The 19,872-nt window shown below is 41.1% G+C and overlaps 1 protein-coding gene across 1 annotated transcript in view; it reads left to right on the top strand.

Moving 5' to 3' along the window:
- The first annotated feature begins 16,086 nt into the window (after positions 1-16,086).
- Positions 16,087-19,872, top strand: part of NKAIN2 (sodium/potassium transporting ATPase interacting 2) — a 1,202,246-nt gene continuing 1,198,460 nt past the window's right edge. The window contains exon 1 of the mRNA XM_069599113.1: positions 16,087-16,573. Coding sequence (XP_069455214.1) covers positions 16,520-16,573 — 54 coding nt within the window. The 5' untranslated portion in view covers positions 16,087-16,519. The remainder of the gene's footprint in view (positions 16,574-19,872) is intronic.

Raw genomic sequence — 19,872 nt, 5'->3', positions numbered from 1 at the left:
GATAAATATGTAGGAGAGATCTTTAATTCATAAGATTCAACCCTCCTCTTTAATTCATCAGATTCAACTCATTTATGCCTAAGTACTTTCGACTCTAGTCCCCCGGATTTCCCACATCTGCCCGCTCCTACTTCCCATCAAGGACAACCCTAAACAAGCTGCTGTCTCATGCCTGAGCCACTGCAACTGAGTCTTACCTGTAATCCTTTCCACCAGAATAGCCAAAGGAAAATGTTAAAAACTGAATTAAGATCACACACGTTTGAAACTTTAAATAGTCCAATACATGTGTATTTCATTTCCAAATAAAATCTTCTTAATCAATTATAGCTTACAAGATCTTTCATGATCCAGGTCCCGCCGACCTCTCCAGGCTCATCATCTCTTGCTTTCAGTTCCCATTTGTTAAATTCCAGTCACTCTGGTCATCTTTCTTCCCGTTGCCTTTAAGAGTCCTCCCAGGACCTTTGGAGTTTCTATTTCTTCTGTCTGGAATCCTTTTTCTCTGATAGCCTCGTGACAACTACTTCACATATTTAGGTTTTAGATCAACTTTTATTTCCTTAGAGAGGCCTTCCCTAACCATCCTATCTAAAGGATTACCCTATCTTTGTAAAACATCGTATTAAGTATTCTTATCACTACCAGCTAGTGGCCTGTGTATGTAGGTTGTATACAATGACATGTTTATCATTTGCTTTCCCTCAGTGGAAAGTAGATGCTATACAGGCAGGGACTTTATCTTTCTACTACCAAAATCTCACTATCCGGAATGTTCCTAGCACATAGTGGATTCTCAAAATATCATTACCAAGTACATAAACCCACCCTCTATTGTTTCCTAAGCTTTACTGTTTATGTTCACACACATACATTCACCAAATAGTCCATTATTGTGTAGAAAATAAAATACAAGCCCTTCACCTTTCAGACCAAAGCATAATCTTGAAGGAATAAGTAACTAAATCAGAGTTGCTTGGTGGTGACACAGGCCTAATAAATAGTGTCAACTGAGAAATAATTCAATAAGTCAGGCAATTTAAAGCCAACACGACACCTTTATTACCGATAAAGTTGGTATTGGAGAATATGTCTGTAGGAAGGTGAGACTCCTGATACTGAACAAGCTTACTTAACAAGCTTCGAGCATGGCTGAGCCTCCCCATATGGTAGCCACTATGTAAAATTTAGGGCTTGGTGCATGAGGGCAGGCTGGCTTCTCTCACAGTGAGGAATGCCTGGGCTGTACTGGTCCAGTTTCTCCTCTGAACTTCCTATTCACGTCCTGCAGAAGGAGAAGTGATGAGAGGGCAGAGCTGGGCAGCAGTGATATAATCATGAAGCTCTCACCAAAAGGCCGAAACATAAGAAGTGGTACACAGGTACCCCCCTCCCCTCGCGTAGTGTATGACTAACTTTGTCATTTAAAAAATGTATATATTTTTATTAGATTAATGCTAATGCATTACCTTTTTTCATGCTTAACTCTTCTAAAATTTTTTTTCACTAACCATGAGAGTCAAGGAGGAAGAACACAGTGTTTATTATTCTAGACCAAGATGAAATGTCTACAGCTTTAAGGAAAATTAGTGATCGTTAAGGATAACTCTCAAAGATATGATCTTTGGGAATTATCATAATAAGCCAAGCATTCGAAATGCATTTTAGGACAATATTTTTAATTCTATAGGCATTTATATGGAAGTTGAAATGGAAAGTTGCCTATTTGTACTGAAAAATGATTACTTTTCATGGCTAAATTTGAGAGCTCAGCATTATTTACCCAGTGTGATAGCAGACATTAAAACGATCATTACTAAAAGAAGGTCTTCACTTCAATTTTCTATCCTCTAAACATAACAGAATATATTGAACATATAGACATGCTTGGAGCTCAGTGTGAACTTCTGTTAAGAGTACTGTAATTTTCAAGTTTAGAACTAAAGGGTTTCAAAATGTCTTTGGAATTTTAAGCCACTTAGGTTTTCAAAGATTTTAGCATCTATAAAGTGAGCATATCACGCAAATCATCATGATGGATGATTAATGAAGAAATCAGTACAGTGTAAGTTTTAGGGAGTAAATGAGGAATTTGTCGAGAAGGGGCTGTGACAACATTACTTCAGTCTCATCGCTAGAGAAGCATCAGGACCATGGTGCTGATCTGTTTTTCTGCTATTTGTGTCCTGCAGTCATCCTCATACATCCTTGGCTTTATTTCCCTGTCAGATGCTCCTACTAGGTAAATCTCATGCTATACATCACCTTCTCTTTCCAGCCTCATGGTCAAGTCCAAGTGAATCTTACGAATTACATCTGCGATCCCTGTTAGTCAGATCAGGCAGTTTTCTTTTATCAAGCAGCTTTATGTTTTTTCTTTTTTTAATTTAAAACATTTTCTTAATTTATTATTTTTTAAACTTATTTGTTTATTGGCCATGCTGTGTGGCATGCAAGATCTTAGTTCCCTGATCAGTGGCCGAACCCACACTTCCTGAAGTTGAAGCATGGACTCTTAACCACTGGACGGCCTGGGAACTCCCACCAAACAGCTTTAGAACAATCCTCTTGGAGCTTGCCTCTCCCTCTCCACAGATTACTCAGTTCAGTTCAGTCGCTCAGTCGTGTCTGACTCTTTGCGACACCATGAATCGCAGCACGCCAGGCCTCCCTATCCATCACCATCTCCCGGAGTTCACTCAGACTCACGTCCATCGAGTCGGTGATGCCATCCGGCCATCTCATCCTCTGTCGTCCCCTTCTCCTCCTGCCCCCAATCCCTCCCAGCATCAGGGTCTTTTCCAGTGAGTCAACTCTTCGCATGAGGTGGCCAGAGTACTTATTACAGGGTTGCAAATTATCTCATTCCAGGCATATGTGATGGTGGTGATTAATTTGTCTTAGTCTAGTGTCCGGTGTGAGGAAAGTATGAGACAACAGGATGGCCCACCAGTCTCCGCCAGCAAAGCGTCAACTGCGGTTCATGGAATTTCTGCTGAGCTCCACTAAAGCACTGGACACTCTGTTTGAATTGGGAGCTTATCACCAAAGCCTGAAAGCAGTTCTAGATAATAGCGAATTATTTAGGAGGATAATGAACCCGCTTCTTGATGTTCTAGGCTCTAAGAATGACTACATACTTTATTAATTTTTTTGACTCAATTTTTTAAATTTAAATTTATTTATTTTAATTGGAGGCTAATTACTTTACAATATTGTATTGGTTTTGCTATACATCAACATGAATTTGCCATGGGTTTACACGTTTTCCCAATCCTGAACCTCCCTCCCACCTCCCTCCCCGTACCATCCCTCTGGGTCATCCCAGTGCACCAGCCCCAAGCATCCTGTATCCTGCATCGAACCTAGGCTGGCAATTCGTTTCTTATATGATATTATACATGTTTCAATGCCATTCTCCCAAATCATCCCACCCTCTCCCTCTCCCACAGAGTCCAAAAGATCATTCTATACATCTGTGTCTCTTTTGCTGTCACATACAGGGTTATTGTTACCATCTTTCTAAATTCCATATATATGTGTTAGTATACTGTATTGGTGTTTTTCTTTCTGGCTTACTTCACTCTGTAATCAGCTCCAGTTTCATCCATCTCATTAGAACTGATTCAAATGTATTCTTTTTAATGGCTGAGTGATACTCCATTGTGTATATGCACCACAGCTTTCTTATCCATTTGTCTGCTGATGGACATCTAGGTTGCTTCCATGTCCTGGCTATTATAAACAGTGCTGCAATGAACATTGGGGTACATGTGTCTCTTTCAATTCTGGTTTCCTCAGTGTGTATGCCCAGCAGTGGGATTGCTGGGTCATAAGGCAGTTCTATTTCCAGTTTTTTAAGGAATCTCCACACTGTTCTCCATAGTGGCTGTACTAGTTTGCATTCCCAACAACAGTGTAAGCGGGTTCCCTTTTCTCCACACCTTCTCCAGCATTTATTGCTTGTAGACTTTTGGATCGCAGCCATTCTGACTGGCATGAGATGGTACCTCATTGTGGTTTTGATTTGCATTTCTCTGATAATGAGTGATGTTGAGCATCTTTTCATGTGTTTGTTAGTCATCTGTACGTCTTCTCTGGAGAAATGCCTATTTAGTTCTTTGGCCCATTTTTTGATTGGGTCATTTATTTTTCTGGAATTGCAGGAGTTGCTTGTATGACTACATACTTTAAAGTCCAAGTAGGTTAATGCTTCTTTAGTTAAGGAAAGTGTTAACTACCAACTATGTCAGAAAAAATATCCCAGGAGTTTCAGTAAAAATACTAAGTGGTGTGTATAGTGGCCTCTCTAAAACAGGCTGTCCATTTTTTCTAGATCCAGGTTTGGCTACTGAAGCAGTGGAAGCAGAAATGATGCAATGACTTCTGTGGAGAATCAGAGCCATAGATATGACCAGCATCTGTTGGCAGTGTAAATTCCACCAGAAAGGATACGGGCTGCTTATGTGAGTTTAGAATAACATCACTAGTGTACCTCTTAAATCCACAGTGTGTGTTAGGAGTTGGTTTGAATCTGACCTTCTGCATGATATTATAAACATTCTTTGTAGAATATGTGGCTGTGTTTATTTGCCTACAGCAAATATTTTGGTGTGGTTCATTTAGCATGCTTGCAAGTAGGGGGGAAATCAGCTTGTTGGGCTTTCAAGCAAAGCAGTTATTACACAATTAATTGGTCTAAAAATGGTTTTCTGGCTTCAGACATCTTTGATGTAAGCTTGTGTACGATGATGAAGAAAATTGAACCAACTATCAAGCACTGGTAATGGTAAGTTAGTTAACAGGTTTGGGATTAGAATGCAAGGGTGTAAGGTTATAAGAGAGAAAGTGAGAATTTACAAAATTTAAAGGGAAATACATGTTTTTCTATAATTAATTTAATATTGTTCTATAATGCCATGCAAGTGATAACTACCCTGAGGTCTTAGAACATTTTATATTATTTCATTGCATTTTTCCAGCAATCATATGATGTAAGTACTATGTTATTGTACCCATATTATAGATAGTTACAGAGTTAGATATATTAAATGAGATGTCTAAAGTTCCAGAAGATATAAACAGCAAAGCGGTCTATTGAATGCAGGGCTGGCTGTCCCCAAAGCCTGGGTTTCATATATTGCCCTAGCTTGGCATTTACACTGTGTCTCAGAAGGTCTGTGCTGGAGTCAGGGAACTGACCTCTACTCTGACGCTGATGCTGGAAAAGATTAAGGGCAGGAGGAGAAGTGGGCGACAGAGAATGAGATAGTTGGATGGCATCATTGACTCAATGGAGATGAGTTTGATCAGACTCTAGGAGATCGTGAAGGACAGGGAAGCCAGGTGTATTGCAGTCCAAGGGTTCACAAAGAGTTGGACACAGCTGAGCAACTGAACAACAAAAACTGGCTCTTCTAACTCCTTGATCTTTAAATTGCTTCATCTCAGTCATTTTCAGTTTTCTGCTCTATAGAATGGAAATGTCAATGTAAGATGTAATTCAGATAATGATTTCGGATACAGATGTGAGAAATTAGTGAGAATAAAGTAATTTGTTCAGTGCTTGGAATGTGATAAGCACTCGATAAATTGTAGAAGAAAGAAAAAAGGAAGGAAAGAAAGGGAAGATAAACAGGGAGGGAAGGAAGGAGCAAGGGAGGGGAAAAAGAAAGAAAGGAGAAGAATTCCTTTCCAAAAGAAATTTTTGTGTGAAATCTTCAGGATTTTTTTATACAAAAGATCATATTATCTGGAAACAGATAATTTAACCTTTTCCTTTCTAATTTGGATATATTTTATTGGATATAATAATATATTGGATATATTTTATTCATTTTCCAAAATTTGCTTTTTTGGTTACAGTTTTTCTGAAGAAAAATCTGCTTTTAAGACCTCTTTATAGAAACCACTATTTAGTTAAAAATACTTCAAGCTTTAGACAATATGACAATTTTGTCATCATGCAAAATGTGAAAACTGTAATTAACATAAGGCATTTCACAAAAGTATGTGACAGTGTAAATGTCACTTAGGCAATCAAATCTTGAAATCCTATAGGAGAAAAGGAAAAAGAAGCATTTGGCATTCCATCTTCATAGGAACCATGGCATGTCTATCATAATTTGGCATTACTATAGCTCTACTAGAATAAATACAAACAACTCTAAGTACTGTTAACTCCCACCAATTTTGTCTTAAATTAATTATACCCCCAACATCATAAACACGTTTTATAGTTTATTACTTTAGAATGGCACTTTCGTCCATTGCTGACACCTAATTATATATTGCCACTGAAAACATTTAATTCCTATTTTTTCATCCAGATAGTTATATTTTAATGGGAATATATTAAAAGCCAAATAAGTTATTTGTATAAGTATATTCACATGTGTGAGTACGTTTAAGTTTAAGGTACAACAACGTTATCGAGAGACAAAAAATGTGTTCCCCGTTTTACTTAGAATGGAAGTTCATGATATATTTGGGTCTGAATATAGTGATACATATTTGACTATAACTACCGATAAGGAGTGTGTATTTTTTAATTCTTCTTGTTGTTCAGTCGCTCAGTCGTATTCTACTCCCTGCAACCCCATGGACTGCAGCACACCAGGCTTCCTTGTCCTTTGAATATTAAAATATATTTCCAAAAATCTGAACAGTATCAAATTTATCATATGCATTTACTTTTGCAAATGGTTAAAAAAATAGATGAAATGGAACCATCTGAAATGTTACATTAAAAATATTCTAGACATCTTGGCCCTAGTATATACAACATGGAGCAATGATTAAGACTTTAGTTTTTGGTGGTCCCCTACACCTATACTCCCTTCTTTCCCATTCATTTTATGTACATCTCCAAGGTGAATCTTTCTAGGGCATAGCTCGTCTTCTCTGCTCAAGAATTACAGGAAGCCTCTTATTGCCTACTCAATAAAGTCCAGCTCTTCAGACTCACATTCAGACCTGTCATTGCCCTCTTTTCTCCTCCTCCAGGCACCTTATGTTGCAGCTAAACTGACCTACTTACTGAGTCTGGACCTGTGACTTTTCCACCTCTAAGACTTGAGCCAGCTCAAATAACTATTGCTGATTCGCACGGGTGGTGGTAACTTCCCCTCGTCTGAACTGCCATAGCCCTCAGCCCTCAACTCTACTTACAGCTCTTAATGTTTTGAGTGGGGGTGGAGGGGGGCGATGGTAATTTTTAGACTCTCTCCTAATCTTCCATGTGTTAGCCCCTAAAGGCAAATTATCTGTGTTTCACTCGACTTGCAGCTGTCCTCAAGTGTGACAGTTCCTTTTCGGCTGGCTGCTGTCTCCCTGCACCCTATCTTCTATTAGTGTCCCCTCTTGAAGGACAGAAAACATCATTCAGAGAAGGTTTCTGGGCTAGGGAGTGAGAAGAGAGGGACACGCACCACTTTCAGCCACCAAACTGATGCTGAAAAGTAGATTTGTGGCAGAAGCAGGGGTAGCAGACAAAGGGAAGGGCATTTCCCAGTCTCTTCCCATCTGCTCTGGGTGGGGTTGAAATCCCTGCCTGGTGGGTATAGACTGCAACTCAAAGTGAAGTAGCTCAGTCATGTCCGACTCTTTGCGACCCCATGGACCACACACTGCAGGCAGCGTCTAAAGGAGAATTGTTTGGCTGCAGTTCCCACCCCCACAACCCTGACATGGGGCCGCAAGATCAGAAATTGGCAAGGTGATGTGGTTGGGGAGAGTGAAGGGCTGGGTACAATTCTCCAGTGGCCCCTGGACTCCTGAGTCATGTGGACGGTATCCAGAAATTCTGTATGGCCCCACAGGGGAATCCTGAGTGAGGCTGGCGGGGCTGACCGGAGACATACAATGATAATGCTGTGACGTCCACAGACCTGGTTATTGGGCTGAACAATATTAAAACTAATAAGACTTTTATTATGATTTGAAGTAAGTGCTTCTGTGGTTTTTCCAAAAAGGCACATGTGAAGACAGAAATCTCATGGGAAGGGGAGATCATCAGCCATACCCTTCCCCCTCAAGACCATTCTCAGAAGATATCAAAGAAATACCCGTATTTTCCACAAAATGCCTGGGAAAAGCCTATTGGAAGCATCTCAGAATCACTGTTTTCACTGCACATTACCAGGATGGGCAATGGAGGCAAAACATATTTACGAAGAAGTCATAGTCCTAGACTCCAGCTCACAGCTAAAGAAGGTAAACCAGAAATGTCTGCTTCCTTCACCCACCTCCAGATTTAGAAAGAGGACTAAACTCAGTATCCCATCTTCTCCCTCAAAAAGGGAAAACAAACATTTGATTAGAATATTGTATTTCTATTGGCTTCCCAGTGGTAAAAAATCCGCCTGCTAATTCAGGAGACGCTGGTTTGACCCCTGTGTGGGAAGATCCCCTGGAGGAGGCAGTGGCAACCCTTCCAGGGTTATTGCTGGGAAAATCCATGGACAGAGGAGCCTGATGGGTTACAGTTCATGGAGTTACAAAGAACTGGACATGACTGAAGTGACTGGGCACGCATTTATATTACTGAACATCTTGACTATAAAAAGACACAACTGTGTTTAGGGATTTATTTTTCTTCCCTTCAGAAGCTCAAACCATACCACCGTGTAAGGATTTTGAATTAATCCTATTGTTAGTAAGTACACTATATTTTCCTAACATTTCTTTGTTACTTTCTAATATTGTATTAAATTTGTATTTATTAGGATTGTAGAAGGATAAACTGGGGAAACCATAGCACACAAAGAAATTGAACAGTAACTACATTATCAGGAAAGATGCTTTCAAGCCATGCAATGAATCTTAATTGCATAGAAAAATATGTAGAGTACCTATTACCATTGCCTCACCAAAGACTAATCATTTGTTTAGTACTACCCTATTGAATGGTTTAAATACTCTACTCTTCATCTCATAACTGTAGGAAATGAATCTCAGCTTTTAACCAGCTTTTGAGAATGTGAAGTCCTTTGAGCGGATGAAATATATTCTTCCCTTCTCCACAAAATTGAAACCCAAAGTCAAATTACCATGAATCAGTTCTTACTCTTAGTTAATTCAGAGCATCACTTTCTTTCATATTCAATCAACTGGTTTCTCTGAGATATTAGTATTAAGCTAACTTTTTATTGTGACAAAATAGCACTGATGTCTACATTTAAATTTTTACTTATTTCAATTTTCAGGAAATATTAAGTTCCCTTTAATTATAATTCAGGTTTTAAAGCAGAGCTTTGAAAACTTGTCCCTCATCTTTTTTGACATTCCTCCATTCATGAGGGTGGGCACCTAGATGTTCCATTCCTCTCTAAGTAGAGGGGACTTGTGACTTCCTTGGAACCAATAGACTACGGTGGGGGTGGAGCTGGGGGACTTTCGAGGCAGGGTGATAAAAGCAAGTGCAGCTTCTGCCTTGTATGCTGGAAACTTGTGCTTGGCGCCCTCGATGGCTGTGTAAGACATGCCACGGCCGCTCTGAGGCAGCCGTGCTTTGAGGAAGCCCAGCTACAAGAGAGGCCACGTGCAGTGATCGCCACCTTCCAGGTCTTCAAGTCCTTCCAGCCCAGGTGCCAGTCTTGTGAGTGTGTGAGTCTTAAGGTGATCTCTGCCCCAACCACAGAGCTATCCCGTCTTAAAAGTCTCTCCAGCTGTAGCCCCAGACAGTGAGTGGGGAGCTGAGACACTTTCCCCAGTGAACCCTCTCCAAATTCCTGACCTATAGAACCCTTGAGCATAATAAAATCACTGTTCAAAGCCATTATGTTCAGAGTAGATTGTTACACAAAAATAGCAACTAGAGCTCCTAGCTTATCCTCACACTTATTTCTCAATTCTTGATGTTGAAGGAAAAAAATCAATACAACTTAGAAGAAAATAAAAAGATGACGATACACATTTTCTTATCTCGGATAGATATTTTTCTCCTGAAGTTGCATGTCTTCTATGAGATAATTAATAAAATAATAACTGAGTCCTTTTATAAAATAATTATATTAATATGCCTTAAAATATCTCATAGTAAACATGATAAAATGTTCAAGTTAATAATATTCAAGCGAATATATGCAGTTTTTCTCCAGCAAACAGGTACCAAAATCTCAGCATATTTATGGTACTTTACTCGATCGTCTAAGTAAAATTCACATAAGTCACCAATTAAAATAACGTAGAGAAATATAATTCAAAAGACATTTAACACAAAAACATGGCTGGTTACTCAAACACAGCTCTTCGTCCTTATCACGGCATAATCTGCCATCTTGGCTTATCAGCATCTCTGAAGGCCGGCACTTTGCGCACAGAGATAAATGGATTCTTATTGCTATGGCCTGTACTATAGAATCTGTCATTAGATAATATTATTAGAAATGGACCTGAACTTTCAAGAGGAATCATCACAGGAAAATGAGAGTCAATGCGATACATTTTTAGGCCACAGTTCATCTTAGCATATGTGCTAGGTATTTAATAAATAACCACTGCATAAAAGACATGCAAGTTAAAATGGAAGGTGAAAAAGTTTTTTAAAAACGATAATGTCCATTACCGATAAAGGCATAGGGGAACTGGCAAGCACACTCCCTACAGGTGTAAATCTGTAGAAATCCTCTGAGGAAATTGGGATCCGTTTATCAAAAAGCATCATGATTTTACTCATTCTTTGTCTCACTAGTTCACTTCTAGAAATATATAATAAGGAGATAATCAAAATGCAAATGATGGCATGCCTACAAATTTAAATGTTATAAAATGTATAATATTGAAACACTGGAAGCAAATTGTATTGATTTTCTACTGCTGCTATGACAAATTAAGACAAATATAGTGGCTTAAAAAGAGCACATTAATTATCTTACAGTTTTGTATTAGGTCAGAGATCTGACATGGGTCTCCGTTGGTTAAAATCCAGTTGTAGGCACGAACGTCTTCCTCCTGGAAGCCGAGAGATTCTGTTTCTTACCCTTTCTAGCTTCCAGAGGACACACCTACCTTCCTTGAATCATAAGCTACTTTCTCCATCTGCACATCCAGGAATGGTGAGTGGAATGTCTTCTCACCTTCCATCTCCCTGACCCCATTTTCTTCTCTTTCTCCCCACCTCCCAGCTGTTCTCAGCTTCTAAGGGCTGACTGGTTACATTGAGCCTCAACAGTCCAGGCTGTTCTTCCCTTCTCAAGATTCCTAATGTAATCACATATTCAAAAATCTTTTTTGCCACTTAAGGTAACATATTCACAGGTTCTAGGAATTACTGTGTGGACTTATTTGAGGGTGCATTAGTCTGCTCACCATAAAACTTGTATGTCTAAGAAAAAGAGATGAATTAAATAACTGGGATATTTGCTTACATTGGGATGTTATGTAGCCATTAAAGCTATGTTGTATACAGAATAATGATAAATAACAACGGGAAAATATTAACTATGGGCCAGGCACTGTTTTAAAAACTTTACATAGTGCTTTATTTAATGCTGTCAACAACCTTATGATATATATGCATTATAACTCCCTGCTTCCTTTTACAAAGAAACTAAGATACAGAGAGTGAAGCAATTTGCTGAAGGTTACACAGTTGATAAGTGCCAGAGCTTGGATTATGCAGTCAAACTGACTGCAGAGTCCATGAGTTTAATAGTTGATAATTTGACATAAGTTCTTAATCTATTGTTAAGTGAAAAAAGTAGATTACATATATATTATGTATTATATAATCCCATTTTTGTCAAATAAAGTGTGCAAAAATGACAAAAAATTATCTGTGGATGGAAGGATTATGAGTGATTATTTTCTTTTAAAATTTATTTTGAAAATATCATTTCTTAATAACTGTTTATTTTCCAAATAAGAAAAAAATATCTAAGTTTGTACAAATATACAGTCAATTTAATTTGTTGGTTTTACAATTGTAAAGTTTAATTGCTGCCTTTGTGTTTTCAAACCATAATGAATGGAGACCGAGTAAAACTCAGAGTGAAATTGCTCAGTGGTATTACTAAAGCCAGGCTTGAGCTTTTGCTCCTGTTGAGGTGACTGAGTGTTGAGCAGACGGCAGCTCACTCCATGGCTATGTACCTAGTACATTCTATCCAGCAGATAAATGAGATAACAGGTGTGAAATAACCTTGAAAATGCTTTAGCCTGGGATACCAAGGTCAGTCTTGGAGATGTGGCTGACCTGGGCATCCTCCCCACAGAAATAAGATAATTAACAATAGTTGTATCACCGGACTAGTCAACAAAAGCCCTGAGAACATTATAGAGCTAAATAGTATGTGACTTTATTTCTGAATGAAAGTGCAACCACCACTCCAGTTTGAGATGTCTCTCTCTCCTTCATGCACATCTCTGGGAGAGTTGGAATTACCTCTTTAGTCTTCTCCACTAAGGCTCCAGAGATAACAGGAAACGGAATAGGAAGGGCACAGTCACCTTAAGAAATGAAACGTTTTCATAAAGCAGGCATAGCCTATATGCTATCTAAAAAATGTGACGTGAATTAAGTTTAGAGATAATAAAGTATGATTTCAATAAAGCTGGGGGAAAAATAACAAAATATGTGTCATCCTCCTTTGAAATATTTTACATCATCACTTCTGTATGGAATTCTAAAAGACTGACAAGTAAGTACAGTAAAATACCAATATGAGAGAACAGAAAAGCAGATTTTGATGTTTCACAGACATGCCTTCACCATACTCTTAATTCTGCCACAGAGAACATGCGCATCTGTGATCAAGAAATAGTAGTTCCTCTTTATCTGTGGGAGATGTGCCAAGACCCCCAGATGTCTGAAACCACTGATAGTACAAAACCCTATAACCAAGGGTGCCTTTAAAACAGCATTGCACAACTCAACAGCTTCCTATGAGGAATGAGCGAAATGACCAGGGGTAGCATGTAAGGCAGTGGTTGCACACAGTAAGTGCAACAGTGGGCGCAACACTGAACATGCCCCTGGCTCTCTTCTGAGAACGCTGTGCTGATGATGTCAGATCAGGGATAAAAACCCTTAAAGTGCCTTCTGCTGGTCTCCAGGAGCAGCCCTGCCACAGGATTTGAGTGAAGTGGTTTATTTCTGGATGATGTCAGGAAGCACTGGTAGGCGAGCAGGGAGATGAGGCAGAGAAGGGAAGGAAGCTAATTCAGAGGATGGATGAGTGGGTTACCTGCATGGCCAATTGTGGGCACCATGGGCTCCATGCTGGTGAGGAAATTAATAATGTAGTCAAGAGCATGTCTCAGGGTTTCACATCTCTGGGCTGAGAAGGTTGGGAAATTTATCCCCTGACTCTCATCCATTACTGGGTGAGGGTTGCTCTTGAGGCTGTACCTTCACTCCCAGCCAAACACCTTCTGTGGGCAGAAAAAGCCTGCAGCAGTCCAAGGTGGCTACAGAAAGAAGATGGCCATGTTCTAAATGGCAAGAATACAAGGACTATGGGCGGGGTGCTGACACTCAGCTACAGACAGCATTATGCTATCTGCTTACCTGTGCATCCTAAAGGCCACTTGGGCTGTGGCTGGTTGCAGGGAAACCACTGCAGGATTATAGATGACTCCACAGAAATACACTGTTGCAATTATAAATTTTAAAGGATAACATAATGCTTTTCATAGTATAGCAGCAGCTTCTTCAAGCATTCTTCAAGCATAAAAAAGTTTATTTATAAGTAGGGTAATTAAAAGTAGGTGTTCAGTTCAGTCGCTCAGTTGTGTCCAACTCTTTGCGACCCCATGGACCACAGCACGCCAGGCCTCCCTGTCCATCACCAACTCCTGGAGTGTACTCAAACTCATGTCCATCGAGTCAGTGATGCCATCCAGCCATCTCATCCTCTGTCATCCCCTTCTCCTCCTGCCCCCAATCCCTCCCAGCATCAGAGTCTTCCAATGAGTCAACTCTTCGCATGAGGTGGCCAAAGTATTGGAGTTTCAGCTTCAGCATCATTCCTTCCAAAGAAATCCTAGGACTGATCTCCTTTAGAATGGATTGGTTGGATCTCCTTGCAGTCCAAGGATTCTCAAGAGTCTTCTCCAACACCACAGCTCAAAAGCATCAATTCTTCAGTGCTCAGCTTTCTTCACAGTCCAACTCTCACATCCATACGTGACCACTGGAAAAACCACAGCCTTGACTAGACAGATCTTTGTTGGCAAAGTAATGTCTCTGCTTTTCAAGCATTAGAGAATATTAACTTACAGTTTTCTTTTTGCTTGGCAATATCTACCTACAAAATACCTACATTCCCAGCCGCTACTGGTCATCCAAGCTGTGTACAAAGACAGAGTAACAGGTGAAAGAAACATTTTCCACCAAATACCTCTGGCTTCAGTTTCACCGAGTGTTATGCTTGCTAGGCCCTTCCATGGAAAAGGGCACATATGGGCTCTGATGATTTAATTAAACGTTGAAAGACACATTGCAGAGAAAAGTTTATTCGTAAGTAGGGCAATTAAAAGTAGGTGTTTCAGTACAGTAACAAAATATTCATATTCTATAAATATAACAAATCAAATATCTTTTTGGCTGTCTACAACTGACAAATCAGTTCCAGGCTTCTGGGACTAGGGTCCCTATGCCCTATTCAATTTCTTTTTATTTCGTCATTCTGATAACGTCATATTTATTCAAAGGAAACAATCATTTGGGATCCTTATTTGTAGTTCCCAGCATAAAATTATCCTACACAATACTATTTTTTCAGTAGGGCCAAATTTCATTTTCTAGGGAAAGCTCTTTGCTTTATATGCTTTCAACAGTCTTAATCCCTCAGGGGATGTGGGAAGACACTTGCTATTTAAGTTTCTTAAACCATTTTCTTTCCTTCATCCCAACGACTCAGTACCTCGGTGGATCTCTACATCACACCTTCATTTCCTGGGAAAGGTAGAAATGCTTTAACAAGTGTCTCAGGGCTATTAAAAACACACATACACACACACAAACTACACACACACACACACACACACACACCACACACACACAAACTACCCTTGGATCCGGACACTCAAGCCCCTGGGCACGCCACCTGGACCAGCTTGCTTCTTTCCACCCGCAGGTGGCAGCAGCGGGCTCCGAAGCGGGTCTCTCCGCAGGTTACCACAGCAGGGGCACAGCTCTGGGCCGGCGTTCCAGCCCCGGGACTGGTGCATCCACTCCGAGAATCCACATCCCGCCGGGACGGCCCCTGAGGCTAAAATACTTGAGTGCGGAAACTGTCTCAGATCCTCTCATTTCTCGAGTGAAAACAAACATCTGAAGCAGCACTCACTGCGTTCCCAAGCGCCCCCCACCCCCACCCCACCCCAGTTCCCAGTTTCCCCACAACTCCAGAAGCAACCCGGTGCCTTTTCCGGCGCAGGGTCTGTTCCGTAACTCTCCACGCTCCGACCCCTGCAGATCCTTGGGAGCCGGGAGCCGGGTGCCGGGCGCGGCTAGTAGCGCGTCCGCAACCGCGGCGTCCCTTCTCCTCCGAGCCTTCTGCCACGCGGGCTCTCCGGCCGGCCGGGATGCCAGGGTGCACTATTTCATCACCCGTTCTCCGTCCCTAACCTTCCTCTTCGTCCCCTTTTCCCCAAACACACATACACGCACACAAGCGGCTGACTCGCGCGCAGTGCTCCGGGCTCGGTTGCGGGAGCAGGACCGACACTAGCCCAGCAAGCTCCGGACACGCCGCTCGGACTCTCCGCCCCGCGGACCCCAGCGTCCCCATCGCCGCGGCCGCCAGCGGTCCCCTCGGCGGTAGCCCCGGCCGGACTGCAAGAAGTCGACGTTCTGCGAGGGGGCGGCGGGGCGCAGGTTGAAGGATTTGTTGTAGGAGGATTAAACACATCTGGGCGAAGGGAGGGGCAGCGCCGCTGCAGGACGCGGCGCGGACCCCGCATCACGGCGCGCTGCAGCCGCCGCCGCCCGGGCCCGCGAAGCCCGGACGCCCCCGCCCGGCCCGCGCTCCGCCCCCCGCCCGCTGGGCCCCGCAGCGCGGGGCGCGGAGGAGCCGCGGGCGGCGCAGGGAGGCGGGCAGCGCCCCGCACGCGCTTCTGCCGCCCCCGGAGCCGGCGCGTGGAGAGTGCGGGGCGAGCGCGCGTCGGGCGGCGGCCGCGCTGGGGGGGGCGCGGGGCGAGCCGGCGCGGGGAGCGGCGGGGGCGAAACTTCGCGGCCAGATGCCCGAGGGCGCGGCGGCGCTGCGAGGCTGCCGCTGTTGCCCCTGCGGGCCCCGGGCGCGTCTCCGCGGGCGGCGCTGCCCGCGGCGCGGCGTGTGCACCGAGCGAGTGAAGGTATGTGTGGCGGGCGCGGCAGGAGCTGCCGCCGCCACCGCCGCCGCCGCGCCAGCAGGTCCTAATGCCTGTCACTTCCCAGGACGCTGGCAGCAGCAGCCCGGAGCCCCCGAGCCCTCGGCAGGTTTGCCCGTCCTTCCCCGCGATCTGATTGGATAAAGTGGGGGCTCGACGGTGGCCGACGTGGGACAGTCTGGCTGTGGCAGGGGTCTCGGAAACCATGGGTTATTGCAGTGGCAGGTGCACGCTTATCTTTATCTGTGGCATGCAACTGGTAAGTGACACTTGGGTCCTCTTATTCTGTAACGTACCACTGAGATAGTGGGCAGGGGAGTGCAGTAAAAGGTCTGCCGTTGATCAGAATAGAAGAAAAAAGAAAAGGTGACAGATATATTGCCTATGTTTAAAATGCTTTCAGGGAAATGTGCTGCGGGGTATGGGAGAGGTGAGGCTTTCCGCCCCCACCTATGTCTTTTCTTCTGAAGACAGTTTGGCAGGTTCGGGTTAAACTTGTCTTTAATTTCTTTAAGCAAAGCAAAGAGGTAGCTCTTGTTCTTTTATGCTTTGCGTTCCTATTAATGTAACAACATGATAGTCGCATGCAATTTACTATACAGGTGTTGAAACAGAACTAGATTTTTTTTTACTTTTTTTCTGTATACTAATTTTTGCAGTATCTTTGTTTCTTCATCGACGTGTATTATTTTTCAAGAAATATATTGTGTAAAAAGTATAAGGCTCTAACAAACCATTTTGTAGTGCAGATGGTATCCTTACAGCAGTCTGATCTACAGGACACACCGAGTTTTAAAAGTATGTAGATTAAAGAGAAATACTTAGATGAGCAACAGCATTGCTATAGACTGAACCAGTAGCCCTGAAATCACACTTATTATTGATACAAACAATTCTAAGAAAAAATATTGTATCTTACATTATGGATGTAATTGCTTCTGAAATAGATACTGTTGTCTGATCCAGTGGGATGAAGAATTATATATACTTCTTGAGGAATGTTGTACAGTTGCAAAGAGGCAAGGAGCCAATAAAGGAAAACGTCATGTCTCTGAATTTGAATTCCTTAAAGGCAATAGAAGGAGGAGGTGAGGATAGTTTAGAGGTGAAAAATAAACCACTTTTACCAGTTAATTTGAGGTAGGAGGTACTTTCTTACTCCTGTTACCAACAGCTTTCCTTGCAAAGTATAAGTTAATCTGAATAGCCATTCACATTTCCAACAATTGTTTCATAAAGGCTAAAAGGACTACAAGACTGGAGATTTCTGAGAGCCCACTCAATAATCAAAAGAGTAAGGATTTGCTATTGAAACTGACGTGTTCTTCATTGTTTATCAGTTGTCATGAAGCTCATGAGTGGTGGTGGTTGTTTTCTTTAATATTTAGCTGAAGGAGTGCTTTTAGTTATATATTATCTTAAGGATGATTTTATTCCCCAGGAAAGTTATCTTGATGATGTATATTTTGGTCTGTGAATTACTTATGCACTGGGTTGTAAGAAGAAGAAGAAGGAACTATAATTTTAAGAATGTTACATTTTCTTAGTTACTTGTGAAACAGTTTGTTTTTCTGTACCATATGTTCAATTAAATTATGCATTAAAGGTTTTATGGTTAATGATAAAGCTGATCAGAACAACTAGAGATCTTACTTTGGTAAACTACCAGTAAGGCCAGGTATGCCAAACTGTATAAACATTTTCAAAACATTCTTAAGTTCATATATGATTCAGAAAAGAATACATTTGCTGATTCACTATGTAAAAGCATATGAAGCTGTGAGAATGAGTGGGTGGGTAAGAGCGTTTTTATGCTCTTTTCAATTTTGAATTCTAAAAATGTGTTTTAGCTATCATTTAGGCTTTATTATGGTAAGTGTAGGCATTCGATCTATATGGCACTTTGTGTGATGAATACAAACTCTTCCAGAACTTAAACAGTTTCAGAAAAACACAAATATACAAATGGGAAGCTAAATATACAAAGTAGCATAATATGGCTAAAGGGGTGTGTGTGTGTGTACGCGCGCGTGCGATTATTTGTGTGCATGTATATATGCAGTGGTGTATTGGAAAGGTGCTATATCCCTTATGAAACAGAAATTCTGAATCAAAGCTAAGTTTTCTAACAATATAGAAGTAGCTGTGATATAAAAGTGTTCAAGCAGCTATACGTTTGAGTCCTAAGAGGTATTTAAGCTCTATAAGAATCTTGTGATTTTTCCCATCCAGGCTTTATGTGCCACCAGACTAATATAATTAGCAGCCATGTTAGTGCAAATGCAGAAGAAAAAAATGAAGGACTAAGAAGAAATCCGGTTTGTTTAACAGGGTGAAATGATCACTCTTAAAGGACTCCAGAGATTCTTGTTAATTGCTGCCTCTTAGAAATATAGTATTTAATTTTAAATAAAATAATTCTTTTGCAAATAGTTGCAAAATACTGGGAGAACATGCACCTGGGGGCCAGGGGCATGTGGGCACACACAGTAGGTGGGTTTCCTTTGTTCTTGATAGATTTTTGAAAACTTTATGTATCTTTGAGCTATTATGAGTAAAGTTTGTTTTATATGTAGCCAGATTTCCAGAATGTAACATTGTTTGACGCAACAGTTCACCAAGTTTTGTTTACTTCTGAAGTGTTTAGTGTCTGTTGTAGTAACATTTGGGCTTTTTTGTAGCTGTGCAGAAAATTTTAGATTTATTAAAATAAATTGAAGCCAAAAATTAAGATAGAAACTTGATTAAGTTTCTTAGTTAAGTGACTATTAACTTTCTAGAAATATTTGACTCCCATTCTGTAAGTAGAGTGTATTTCAACTAGACTTTAAGGAGTATGTATGTCTACATAAACTTGCAACTAAACTTAGTCGGAGATGAGAACCTCGTTTATCAGTATGTTATCAGAGTATATATACAGTGTTCTGATCCTTTAACAAGTGAAGGACAGAGACACAGGATATAGAGAAATTTACCTGTCAGGATTCTGTATCTTTGTTTTTAATTATGCTAAATGTGCATTTAATTTTATATTTGGCAGACAAGTTTGGATAAACATATTTTCTTTGAAAAATCAGGAAATCAGTTCATAAGACAAGAAATTAGAAGCTCATGCTATAGAAATTTAGCACAAAACTTCCATTTTACAGAAAACGTGTCTGTATATATCATTCATTAAAATTTTCGAGCTGTATGATTACTCCAGCTTCAGATTTTAGGGCGATTCTGATGAAAAGGGGGGTGTGAACTCTGGAAACAGATTTGCTGCCTTTGCAGAATCCAGGGTCTAAGCTCATAATCTGAAGAAGGGAATTTTCTTTTTATCATTTCTGTCCTTAATGCTCAGAAACTGAAGATGTTAGATAGTTACAAAAAGCATCAGTGCTTTTTTAGGATGGTTATGGTGGTATAGGACAAGAACAATTTAACTTCTTCTTTACAGCTTTCAGAAGTTTGTGAAAGAGTTTCTGCTATTTTCCTTCAGTGTTTGGTTGACTCAAAAAGTACTTCATGTGAATGTTGAAAAAACACACAGATATCTCAGATATTTCTCAGTGA

Source organism: Ovis canadensis, chromosome 8 (genome assembly GCF_042477335.2).
Source record: "Ovis canadensis isolate MfBH-ARS-UI-01 breed Bighorn chromosome 8, ARS-UI_OviCan_v2, whole genome shotgun sequence".
Classification (NCBI taxonomy): Eukaryota; Metazoa; Chordata; class Mammalia; order Artiodactyla; family Bovidae; genus Ovis; species Ovis canadensis.
The sequence above is the reverse complement of the archived record's forward strand: the minus strand, read 5'-3'. Positions and strand labels throughout refer to the sequence as shown.